Source organism: Ctenopharyngodon idella, chromosome 5 (assembly GCF_019924925.1).
Source record: "Ctenopharyngodon idella isolate HZGC_01 chromosome 5, HZGC01, whole genome shotgun sequence".
Lineage (NCBI taxonomy): Eukaryota > Metazoa > Chordata > Actinopteri > Cypriniformes > Xenocyprididae > Ctenopharyngodon > Ctenopharyngodon idella.
The window spans coordinates 5,226,659-5,239,748 of record NC_067224.1 but is presented as its reverse complement, the minus strand read 5'-3'; the positions used below and the strand labels follow the sequence as shown (position 1 = coordinate 5,239,748).

General features: G+C 35.8%; 1 protein-coding gene across 1 annotated transcript in view; it reads right to left on the bottom strand.

The window, feature by feature from the left end:
* hip1rb (huntingtin interacting protein 1 related b) overlaps positions 1–10,761 on the bottom strand; it is a 45,992-nt gene extending 35,231 nt beyond the window's left edge. The window contains exon 1 of the mRNA XM_051894111.1: positions 10,404–10,761. Within this exon, the coding sequence (XP_051750071.1) occupies positions 10,404–10,496 (93 nt within the window). The 5' untranslated portion in view covers positions 10,497–10,761. The remainder of the gene's footprint in view (positions 1–10,403) is intronic.
* Positions 10,762–13,090: the final 2,329 nt, after the last annotated feature.

Sequence of the window (13,090 nt, the reverse complement as noted above, 5' to 3'; positions counted from 1 at the left end):
AACAGAAGCTCAGAATTCAATGTGCATTCCTTTGAATGTTGGTCTGTGGCTCATTAATGTGCAAGTGAGATTGTGCTGGTCAGCCCCAAAACTGGGAGAACAAAATGAAGGCAACGGACAGCACAAAGAGCAGATTGTGCAGAACAAAGCATGTCAGCCCGAGGAATTGGGTTGGTGAGGTGCCAAACGCTGGCACACAATCTTAGACAGATGGTCTGCCTATTGGCTAACTTTCATAACAGACCCTGTTTTGGGGGATCCTTCCCTCTATGGTACAACTCAGGGCTAGTCAATTTTGTACCTGGAGGGTCACTTCTTGCAGGGTTTATTCTCTGTCTAAAATCGCATACTGAGTAGGTAGTATATTTGATTAAAAACCTATAACCTTGTGACTGTTAAAAAAAAAAAAAAAAAAAAAAGTATTTTATAAAGTATGCATACATGTATACACTGGAGAAAAAGCAGTGTTAATGTGAAATTATCCTAGTTTCATAACATTTAATGAAAATGGCTACTGATGATGAATTATATATATATATATATATATATATATATGGTAACAAGAGAAGGTTTTCCACCGTCAGGCCAGCTGATTCTAGTTATATTTCCACTTGAGCTTGGATCCGGCTCGGCACAGCACTGTTACAAACCATTCTCGGCCCGGAATTCTCAGCATGGTTGGCAAACATGGTTTGTGTAACAAAACCAGCCCAATTGCTATTCAAAACCTGCCCAATCATGGTCAAAACTAACCCAATCATGTTCCAGAGGGTTCCCCGATAAAAAAATGTGTTCTGGGGTGTAAAAATCGAGTTCTAGGGTGGAGTCACTTCAACCCATGGACTAAAAAAAACCCTGCAGAAGCAGTTTAAAGTAGCCAAATTCCTGAAAACTGCAGACTTGGCAACACTGGTGTGAACCAGTCGCACATCGATGCGATGTGTTAACGGTCGTGTCCAGTGTAGACATGGTGTAATAGTCGATCAAATCAACAAGAAAAGGCTTAGTTGACCAAGCTATATATGTGTGCTTGAGCGCTTAATTTATACTTTAATTTACATTATTATGGTATAGTATTTCTCTGTAATGTAGAACAATGTGACATACTGTATATTTTTTCTTAGCCCTGAAACTATTTTCTGATGCCACACCCCCATATTTAAGTAATTCAATTAATATCATAAACGTGCGACTAGTCGGGGACAGCCCTAATTATTATTATTCTTATTATTATTATTAAAAAAGGATGGTGAATCCCAAATTTATTTGACTGGACAACTGGAATATCATTATTATTATTATTAGTTTCCCAAGGAGCAAGAAGCCATGTGAATAGAAATCATATTTATGATTGTTAAACTAATGCAAATATTAGAAAAAAAAAAAAAAATAAATAAATAAATAAATATATATATATATATAACGTTTATATATTTAATTTTGTATAACTATTATATGATATTATACTTACTTTTAGTGCATAATTATCAAAAGTGGTAATGTAATAAAAGGCCATTTCACATTTTGTGTGTTCTTTACCTAACACACACACACACACACACACACACACACACAAAAAATCGTATTCATTACATGCATTGATGAGAATAAATTGAACACTACCAGTAATATGACTTCTGCTAATGCATGGTGAGTGCTTTGTCTTCACAGATATTTTAAGAGAAGCAATTCAGTTGCAAATGAGACAAACCACAGATCTAGATCGTTTCACAAATGCAAATTCGTACAGACAGACTGCAAAGAACAACACTGTCACAGCTGTGTGGCAATCTAACATAGAAGACACTGGAGAATCTCAGGAGAGTAACAACTTACACTTCACACATATACTAAGATGATGACCGACCATGAATTGGGTGGTATTCCAGAAAGCAGGTTATGTGACATACCTGGGTATGTTTGAGAGCAAGGAAGTGAATAACCACAACTTTTGGATCCAAAAACGTACCAAAAACGTAAAAAGGTACCTTTCTGGGCATGTAAGTAAGCCATAGCAACTTACTCTCTGAACATATTATGTTCCAGGGTTAGTTTGCTGAAGAGGTAATCAGATGCACAGATGCATGTTATAGAATTAATATAGGTATATTAATGTAACTAAATTTGTTATATAGTTACATATATGTATATATATGTATAAGGAAACCAAGGAAACTAACAAGGGAACTAACAAGGGAATTAACAAGACTAAACTGATAGGAAACACAGGCACATGAATAAAAACACAAGAACACTGAACATAACCCTGACAGATAATTGTTGTGTTTCTTTTTCTTTTTTCTTTCTTTCTTTTTTTCCTTTTATCTATTTTTATCTTTGAAATGGCTAAACACTGCAAACAGATCCAGAGCAGAAAATGTATCATTTTAAGAGAAAAGCTCCATTTGGAGGATTTAAGCTCTTGACTTCTGGCCACAAGCAGAAAAGATAGTGGAGGATTGTTATTACTGCAAGATAATGGAAATGTCAAATAATATATAAAAAAAAAAAAAAAAAAAAACATAACAAGCAGAAGATTGTTTTTAATTAACCAAGAGAAGCAGAAATCATTATAATGATTAATCGTACAGCCCTACTTAAATGTCTGGTTTGTTTAGCGCTATCAGTTTTGATATTGTGTCTGGATGCTAGATGCTAGTTGCTTTCACAGGAAGACCATCAGCTGTGCTACAGAAAGCTGGCAGAAACACTTAACCCTAAAACAGACAACGTGAACCATGAGTCACATAGTTTTTTTATTGTCTTGTTTGGGGCATAAGAAAGATTTTTTCATCAAATCCTTTTATCATTTATCATAGTCTGGCCTGTCTTGAGTATACTGGTCACATGATTTGTTTCAAGTTTTCTGTGATCAATTAGTCAGCCTGACCTAAATCCAACATGAGTGCCATTGGTGCAGGACATTCAGATTTTGTGAAAAGTAAATATATATTAATCTTAGTTTTTTTTTTTTTTTTTTTTTTCGAAAAAAATGCGAAACAACTGCTAATATTAATTGTGAGCATTGTCTTAAGATGTTGAAAAAGAAAATTAAGATATGTTGCTCATGCTGTTATTTACCGCATTTTGAAAAGTATGTAACTCCTGAGTCACGTTGCCTATTTAGGGTATAAAAAAAGGATTATCCACAATATTGACAATGAATGGTGTTTCAAGGTAAACTGGGCTCCCTGTACTGGTCATTGCATTATTGCGAATTCCGGGGTGATGAGTGAGAGGTGGGTTGTGGGTGGTGTAAGGGCCAGTAGAAATCTCGTTCCAGGACTGGGGCCCCTAGGGAAGACCCTTATAAACCCTCCAGGCCTCTGGGCCCACTGTACACAGTAGAGGGGCAGGGTTTAACTCTAACCCTGATCAAACACACCCGAAACACAAACAAATCTTACCAAAGTCTTCAGGATAACTTAGAAAAGGAGGAGGTAAACAGGGAGCCCAGTTTACCTTGAAACACCATTCATTGTCAATACTGTGGATAATCCTTTTTTATACCCTAAACAGGCAATGTGACTCAGGAGTAACAACTCATAAATTCCAAACTACATCAAATATTTCAAAAATTCCTTTGGATATGTTTTCTTAAAACCAGATGATATAAAAAATGACATGAAATAATTTTTTGCTGATCATTTTCCAGTCTTGCCTGTTTAAGGGTTGAGTAAAAAGTTGCTATGGAATCAATACGCCATCTCGTCACACTGGTTTAAACTGGCAGGTTTTTACCATAGTTATGTATACGTAGATACCGCATTCGACTGCTCCAGACATGTTGATGTGTCCGCCATCTTGGAACGGTTAACATGACGCTGTTCATCACTCACACTGACAAATCAATGAATTTTAAATGTCACAGAATTGTGCAGCCTACGGCTGTAAAAACCACCAAGCTAAAAATTCCACATGAAACTTGATCCTTGAGGTGAGAACGTATTGGTTTGTGGTTTTATGTATAACTCAATATGCAATATTGTATCCATATGAAAAATTATCACATTAATGACAAACTAAATGCTGTGAAAATCATCTGGTAATGTCTATTTCAGATATAGATATTCATACGCATAAATAACTAGGTTGTAGATGCAGTCAACTTGCTCTCAAGTGTTCAAAGACCAGATTTGACCGTTCCAATATGGTGGACGGCTTACGTAAAGCTTGTTTCCAAAATAAAAAAAGGCAATCTCACAATTCTGACTTTTTTTCTTGCATTTGCGAGTTTATATCTTTCAAGTATTGAAAGTTATTGTAGTTAAAAGTTCAGACTTTATAAGTTCAAGTCATGAGATTTAAACTAGCAAGAAAAATGTCAGAATCGCAAGTTTATTTTTCTCAAATTTGTGTTTTTTGCAATTGCTAGTTTAAATCTCATGATTTGAAGTTATAAAGTCTGTACTCTTAAGAAGAGTACATGCACCGCCAGATTTTTAACCGTGTGTTCTTCTTTGAATTAGCTTGTTAGCTTATTCACAAGGTGGCAACCGAGCCCTGGGGGTGTCAATTCACAAGGTAGTCGAAGAAAACGTGCATAAACAGAACAGACCGGAATGTATGCAAGCTACAGCGACAATGGAGGCCTATATAGACAACAGATTGTGCGAAAGGTTAAAAAGTATGCTCAGTTGTACAACATGAAAGAATACAAATATATACATGTGTTGTAACTCGTGGCGAGAGATTGCTGAAACTGTGCATGCGTTGAACACCTGTGCACACATACGTCAAGTATACTTTGCAAGGCTATGCATTCGCGTAAAAAAAAACGAAGTACACCCAGGGCTTCATGCTTTTTTTGCATTTTTAACTTTATTTGGTATATGAAAAGTTCTGCAAAGTTACAAAACACAAAGTCACTCCAAATTCCCAGTAAGCACTGTTTCTGAACTCCCAGAAATGCCTTGACTGTTGTCTTGATTTTTTTTTCCGGTAACAAACATGTCACAATATTCTCATTTAAATAATTCCCGCCTCATGGCATACACACACACACACACACACACACACACACACACACAAATATATAATAATAATAAATAAATAAATAAACTGAGCAATTCCAAGAGAATTCTACCCTAAAAAGGGGAGAGGCCTGGTTGAGTTGCGTTAGTAGTGTTTTGAAACTCGCGGTTTTGGTAAGGCCATGATAACAATCACCACACGCTGGTCTAGCCGACCAATCAGAGCACACTGTGCTTTTCAGAAGGAGGAGCTACATAGACACAGGAACTTAAAGTGTTACTGACAGACTAGGGCTGTATTCCATTCCAAATTTTTTTGCCCTTCACTCGCTAACTTACCACCGTCTCGTGGACTCGGATGTGCTTCATTGCTTACGTTGCATGAGTGCCCACTACTGGCGGAACCCGTGCATAAGGTTTAAATGAAACGCATTAAGCCCTTGATCACTTTGAATTCACTATGGTGCTGATTTATTATTTAAACCCCTTTTGTACTTATGAATTTGTTTTATGCACCATTCTATATGCTTATAAGTTGTTGAAGAAAATATATAAAAACCCTATAGGTATATGAGCTGTTGGAGAAAAATAAAATTACACAAATGAAACAAAATATCAATAGTATAAACTTTGACTGTGAACATAAGGTAGCTACAAGTATTGAATCTCAACATAATTAATACTATTATGCTATATTATTAGAATAGAATATTATTAATACTACTATTCTCAAATAATTAATATATCATACACTATCATACACTTCAGTTAAGCGAAATCTGCTGTGACGTTACAATCAAGTTGAATTGTGGGATACAGAGCTGCTTGAAGTGTACATCAGAGTAGACTCACTCCCTCAGTCAAAATCAAGGGGACGAGGGTCTGTCCATATAAACTTCTCTCGCCCCCCTCACGAAATAGAAAGCACTTAAAATTGGCAGCAGGGATTCCCCCGAGGGGAAGTGCTTAGGGAAGTTTGTGAGTGTGTGTTTACAATTGGAGCGGAACACAGCCTAGGAAGAGAGGTGCTGCAACAATGGAAAATATGTGAAAAATTCAAGCATGAAAACCTATTCTAGTAGACCCCAAAAACAAAATCAAGACTTTGTAAAAGGGCGTAATATGGCCTCTTTAATTTAATTAAACCAATAAAATGGAAAACATAGAATCTGGAGGAAAAAAAGAAGGGGTTACTACATTTTACATTAAACAATTCCAGAGCATGAAATTTAACTCCATTTGCCCATTAACAAAGATAAAGTAATTTTAAAAACATGTCCCTGGAAGACTGTTTCGCATGCTTCTCATTTTGCCTACTGTCTTTTTGTGTCACCAAATAGATAGTAAGAACAGGTAACCAAGTCACTGAACACTGAAGGAAATCTGAGCCAGATCTGGGTTTGCCCTTCCTGCTCTCAGTGAATAGAATAACCTACTTAATAAAAAGGACGACTATGTGAAACTGAGGTACAAGAACACTGCCAAAACACTTCATACTACTGACAGACGACTTCATACAGATTTTCCTACATTTTCATTTCAACTGCTTTTTTATTTAGCCACATCCAAAGCCATTATAAAACAGCCTGACAAACACACACACACACACACACACACAGTGCAATCTATTTTAATGTACTGTTGTTTGGCAACCATAAACAACCAACGGTCGTTATATTACTAATGTAATATATTACTTGCCTTTCATCATATTGCTGTTGTTGTGTTTTTAAAGCCCAAATAATCTGCTTTGTGTTGATTAAGGACACCTTAGTAAAATTGCTATAATGTATGGCCTCTTGTGCCATATTTTTTATGTTGTCACAGTTACTGTTTGTTTTTGTTTTAGGGCTTGTGTGTGAATATCCTCTTCAGTAGCATTACTAAAATATTAATGACACAATAATACTTTAAGCAAAACAAATGTGTTATCATTAGCTCAGCAGTGTACAATACACCCTGTTCTTTCAAGGTAACTTCCTCTGCATGCACACTCCTGAAGCAAGGACATCTCTTTCTCTCTTTTGGCTGCTCCCACTAGAGGACACCACAGCGGATCATCCACATATTTATCTGGCACATTTTATGCCGGATGCCCCTCCTGACGCAACCTACACTGACTCGTGCAAGGACATCCCTATGATAGGCTGACATATATTCACCACCTCTGAATACTCTCTTTACAGAGAGATAACACAAAGACACTAGGTTGCTTGGCAACATTTGTCAATGCAGGGCGACCCAACTCACGCGAGAGCTTACAGCGGACTGACGCAAAACACACAGGGCTGGAAAGTAAACAGACTGAACTATGTGGCGTATTTGACAAGTCAGTGAGAAAAGAACATAGATCTTTTGTGTGAGAATGTTTCTGGTGTTTTGTGCGAGCATTTAAATGAACAGTTCCATTAAAAAGTAAAGGTCTGCTAATCATTTAGGCCCAGTTTTTTAAAAAGTTTAATGTGGATCCGAATTATCTAGATTGGGAAATCCCATGTTTTGCTATTAAGGTAATCCATATTACTTTTGTTCCAGTTTTTCAAAGAAACATTGGATTGGATCACGCCGATCCAGATTTCCAGAGCTCTAAATGGGAGTATCAAAATATTGGCTACTAGCTTTGTAAAGAACAACAGGTAGAAAAATCAGCAATGGTTCACTTTTTTTAACTGAACAGACTGAAAGCAGCACAATTAAATGATATAAACATCCCCTTCTATTTGCAGTCTCTTTTAAACAGTTAGGCCGCTCATCTGACCCGCACCAAATAAATAAAAATATACATGCAATAAGGGGTGCAATTGATAGAAACTACCTTTGACTGGTTCATCTCTTTATTTTTGACAGCTGGATAATTTTACAAGGACAAAATCTCAATTGTTTTTAACTTTACTTACTATACTGCAATGCAATAGCCTACTGTTACATTTGAACAAATGAAGTGCAAAATATAAATGTGTACATTTACTACATAATACAAACACTGCAATTTTTACCAAGTTTTAAATTTTGTACCTTACATTAATCCTGAATCCACCCTTCTGCTGGGATCAGGATAATCCAGATTTTTGGAAACAAAAGTATTCCAATCTTACTAAAGTGTTTTAAACAACACATACTGAGGGTTTGATCCAGATCAAAACCAAGATTGGATTACATGATCTAATCCGATCTCAAAAGCTTTTTATTTTCTTTTGAACAACCCATTTTCAAGATTTGAGCCAATCCGATAATCAAAATTCTTTTGAACAACTGGGCCTTAGTGATTACACAAGGAGATGTTAGACAGAATGACAAAAGTTGCAGTGAAAGTGGATGGTGACTGAGGCTGACATCTCATTGTGTGATCACCAAGGCCCAATCTGCATAACATCTATTTTTGTGCAACATGAAAGACAAAAAGTTATACATGTTATAATAATTTGGGGTGAACTATCCCTTTGAATTACATACGTTACTGGAAGCACACAAGTGTTCTGAAAATATTTAATGGCTTAATTTTGTTTTTTGTAAGAGAATTATCACAAAACTACTAATTAACTGGGTAACACTTTATTCCAGCGGCCCACATTCTACTGACTATAAAGTAACTTTGCAACTACATGTCAACTACTGTTCATTAGAGTATTAGTAGACTGTCTGCTTAATATCTGCTAACACTTTATTTTGATGATCCATCAACAGACATTCTACTGACTATAAGTAACTTTACAACTACACATCAACTTTCCCTAACCTAACAGTCTAATTCAGTCTACTAATATTCTAAGGAGAGTTAGTTGACATGTAGTTGTAAATGTCTAAATGTCTAAAGTGGACCACCAAAATAAAGTGTAACCATTACTGATATCTCAAGTCACTCAGTACTGACAGTTCCTCACCATTTTCAACCAGCAACAACTATATGTGTGGAGGTCAAACCAAATGGGTAGGAGAAGAACCTGCAAAACCAGGTTCTTGGGCCTGCATAACTAAAGGAAAAAATGCAGCCCTTTAACATCACATGATTTCTGTGGTAATGTGAAAATTATCATTACTATTGTAAGACCAACATGAAACATTGAATTAAAATAACAAATAATAAACTAATTTATGGACGTACCACAGTGAACATTAATATTTATTTATTTTTAATTTGCTTATAAACTTACACAATTACTTCCATGATAGAAATATATATTATTCAACTTATTTGGTGGAACTGTTCAAAATGCTAGTGACCGGGAAAACTGACAACTGAAATGCTATTGACTACAGATTAGTATTGACAGAGGTGAAAAAGAAAAGATAATGAAACAGGAAGAACTTGTCAAGCCACTTACAATAGACCTTTAAAAACCTAAACCATATATAATCGGCAAGCAAAGGTTGAGTAATACTAGACAGAGATACAAACTTTCGTGGCCTCAAGAGTTTGATTTTAAACAGCCAGAACAGAAGATATTTTCTTTTCCTTCTCAATATGCAATAAATAAATAAATAAATAAATAATCAGTGAATCATACGTTTTTTCCCCCCCCTTTATTCTAAGTTTTCTGTTTAATTCCCTTTAAAGGTTCCTAATTATGAATATAGGCCTAATACTGCAATATATTACCAGGCCTTCAGATTTTTTTTTTTTTTTACTAGGAAGATAAACATCAGCCTGTCCATTTAAATTTGTGTATGATTATTATCGATGTTATTTGTGTGTGTGTGTGTGTATATATATAATATATATATATATATATATATATATATATATATATATATATATATATATAGGCAAAGAATAGAGAAAGGTGTGACGGTAGTTTGCTAAATCTAAAGAAACTACAAAGACCAATCTATGGCATAAATCCAATGGTCACTACAAACTATTGCATTTTACTTTGATATACAATTTACGTCCCCATTTATTTTTACTCTGACAGGGCATATAAGCAGCGCAAATCATATAAGCCTGTCAGAGAGTCCATGAAGTAGTCAAAAACGAACAATAATCATTGCCAACAGAATAACATATGTTAAGATCACGTGCTGGATCTGGCGTTCTTATCATTTTGCAGGTACAGTAACGTAGTTGTATGGACAGGTTCACCGAGTCCCCGGATGACGCTATGTCAAACACAAACTGGTCTTGTCAGTTGTTTGAAAACCTTTTGTTTCGTTTTAGCAAGTTTATCACTTAAGCGAGAATCGTTAAAAAAAAAAGTACACCTGTATGTTTTAACGGCTGATATTTCTGGAAACACGCTATTACTGCAATAGTGTAGATGAGAAGTGCCTACGCAAGCTGTGTTTGTAATCGTGCATCCACAATCATGTATTCTGCTGGTTCGAGTGTTCATATTATGTCGTAAAATGTAGTCAATGCTAGCACTATATCCACATGATAACGGTAACCATTAGCATCGTAACAAGATATCAACTATTCATAGGTTGCCATACCTGCTGTTTTTCGAAATGCTCTCTCTCGGCTCCTAAAATCGTTTCCGTCCTTTTGCTTTTAACCCGCGAAGGCACCTGTCGTATTGAATTCATCCTTTATACAGCTCTCGGGTTTTGTGGTTAACCAATAGTTCCCTATCGTGTAATGCTCCAAGTATCCGTCGTTTGACAATCCAGTGTGGCTGTGGGCTTTATTTTCTTGCGTGTTATCAGGAACACCGCGACGCTAAGTAGGACATGGAGGAAAAACCTGTTCTGGCTTCGTGGCTTGCCGGTTTGAGTCGTACTACAGCATTGCTGTGGGAGGAGTAATAATTGCGCGTTTTAATAATGCCTAAATTCACATTCGGTCACAAGAGTTCACATATATATAATGTGATAATTCGTCAGAGGTACCACCTTTGCGTCATACGCGTTATATACAGTACACAACACGAATACACCCTCTCTGAAACCTAAATTCAGCTGTTCCTATTTATAATATATTGTGGTTCCTATACAGGTCTGGTTTATGAGTTATCAGAAAGTCAATATTAATTAGGAAAATAAGAGTTTATCATCGAAGTGATAACATTTATTGCAAAAATAAGTACACTGGGCTACTTCCAAAAAGTTAGGACCAGGAAAATGTCAAGCTAGTCAGAGCTGGCAAAAGCTAAGAAAAGATAAACAGTTTTAAAGTCACCATAAATATCAGAATTTACAATTCCATTTTTTTATGGAATATTGAGTATTTATTATAGCCTAAATGATTTATTCATGCACATCATTATATATTTTCTTAAAATCATGTGCCCTGCTAATCTTCAATAAACTTTCCCTCCTACTCACAGTGACATCTTTCTTATCTGATGACATTTTTCCACGTGAGGGCGGGACAAACAGGCCCACATACATTGATGTACTTAGAATTATGTCATATAATTGAACTGTGTAAATCTCTGTGTAAAAAAGACAGATTATCATTTTATTTATTTATTTTTTTTTTTAGTGTAAATTGCAGAATATATAAATGGCTTAAACTTCCAGATTGAGTCAGCTTTACTGTATGGATGTTTCTGTACCTTCTGTACCACTGTGTTTTTAATCATCAAGCCTAACAGACTTTTTTTGAGCAGTGAAATTATTTGGTCCCACTTTATAGTAGGTGTCTACTAACTACTATGTACTAACATTTAAATTAGCCATGATATTATGCATTTATTATGTAGCCTACATACATGTTTTTAAATTGTTCTTGTTTTTAAAAAATCTATAATTACATTGTCGACCCTTCCCTTACACCTTAAAGGGTTAGTTCACCCAAAAATGAAAATTATACTATGATTTACTCACCCTCAAGCCATCCTAGGTGTACATGACTATCTTCTTTCAGACGAACACAATCAGAGATATATTTAAAAATATCCTTGCTCCTCCCAGCTTTATAATGGTAGTGATCCATACAGCTCCAGGGGGTTAATAAAGGCCTTCTGAAGCGAAGCAATGGGTTTTTGTAAGAAAAATATATACATTTAAAACTTTATAAAGTAAAATAACTAGCTTCCAGCAGAAGGCTGTACACATTGATTTGCGGTGAAAGAGTAACCCCTGACCTGACGTATGATGTAATGACAAACGTGGAAGCACAGAGGATAGAGCGAAACAAAACACAAAATGTCGGAGGATTTCGATATGAGAGAAGAGGAGTTTGAGTTTGTTGCACAGCCCTATTTGTTTGATACTCCTACATCCTGTGTCATACATCACATCTGAAAGAAGATAGTCTTGAAGTTGGCTTGAGGGTGAGTAAATCATGGGATAATTTTCATTTTTGGGTGAACTATCCCTTTAAGCCACCCATAAACCAACCCATGTTATCCTAAGATAAAGCAAAATTAAATGTCATCCAAAAAATGCGATGTTAAACCAATAAGCAAACTGTAATGTTCTCTTTCATTCAAAAAAAATCTTCATGTGTAATTGAAGCCGGCCTGCAATTCCATCTCCTCAGTAGAACTGAAAGACATACTAGATTCAGGTGTATACACTTCTTTATGGGAATATAAGGAACTGATAGATTAAAGTTCAAAGTACCACTAAAGCAGCAGTGTACAGTATATGTGCTTCTTTCAGAGAGGATTGGAATCAACAGAATGAGATCTTTCTTGGACATTCTCAAAAGATTACGAGACATTTTTTTCTGGGAAATTAAATGAAATGGGAATGAAAGTTTACACAATTATTAGTCACAGGGAGTGTGGAGTGGTGTTGTGCATCTACATTCCTCACAGTATTCTATCTAACAACTGTTAAAAATATAACAACTGGCATCTAGTTATGGTAGCTCTTGCTCATGTTGACAAACTGTAATTAGAGTCTAGCTATCTATTATCTAATGATAAACATGCACTAAATCATATAACACCTCTATTGACTAGATTCATGAGCAATGTCAAAAATGCAGTCATTTCATCAACTTACCAGCAAGTGTGCTTGAGAAACACTGAAATGAATGGGCTTCAATGCAGTGTTTGGAATTATTGGTTGCCCAACGATGCATTACTTCCGCATTCTTTATTTCCTATGGTAGTCTATGGGAGTGTCGGCACTGTTTTTCAACGGCTCTGGTCCAAACCAGCCATGACAGTGATACGCAATGAGCTACATGTTCCAAGCTTGGTCCTTGCTCCATAAACAGTTCCATA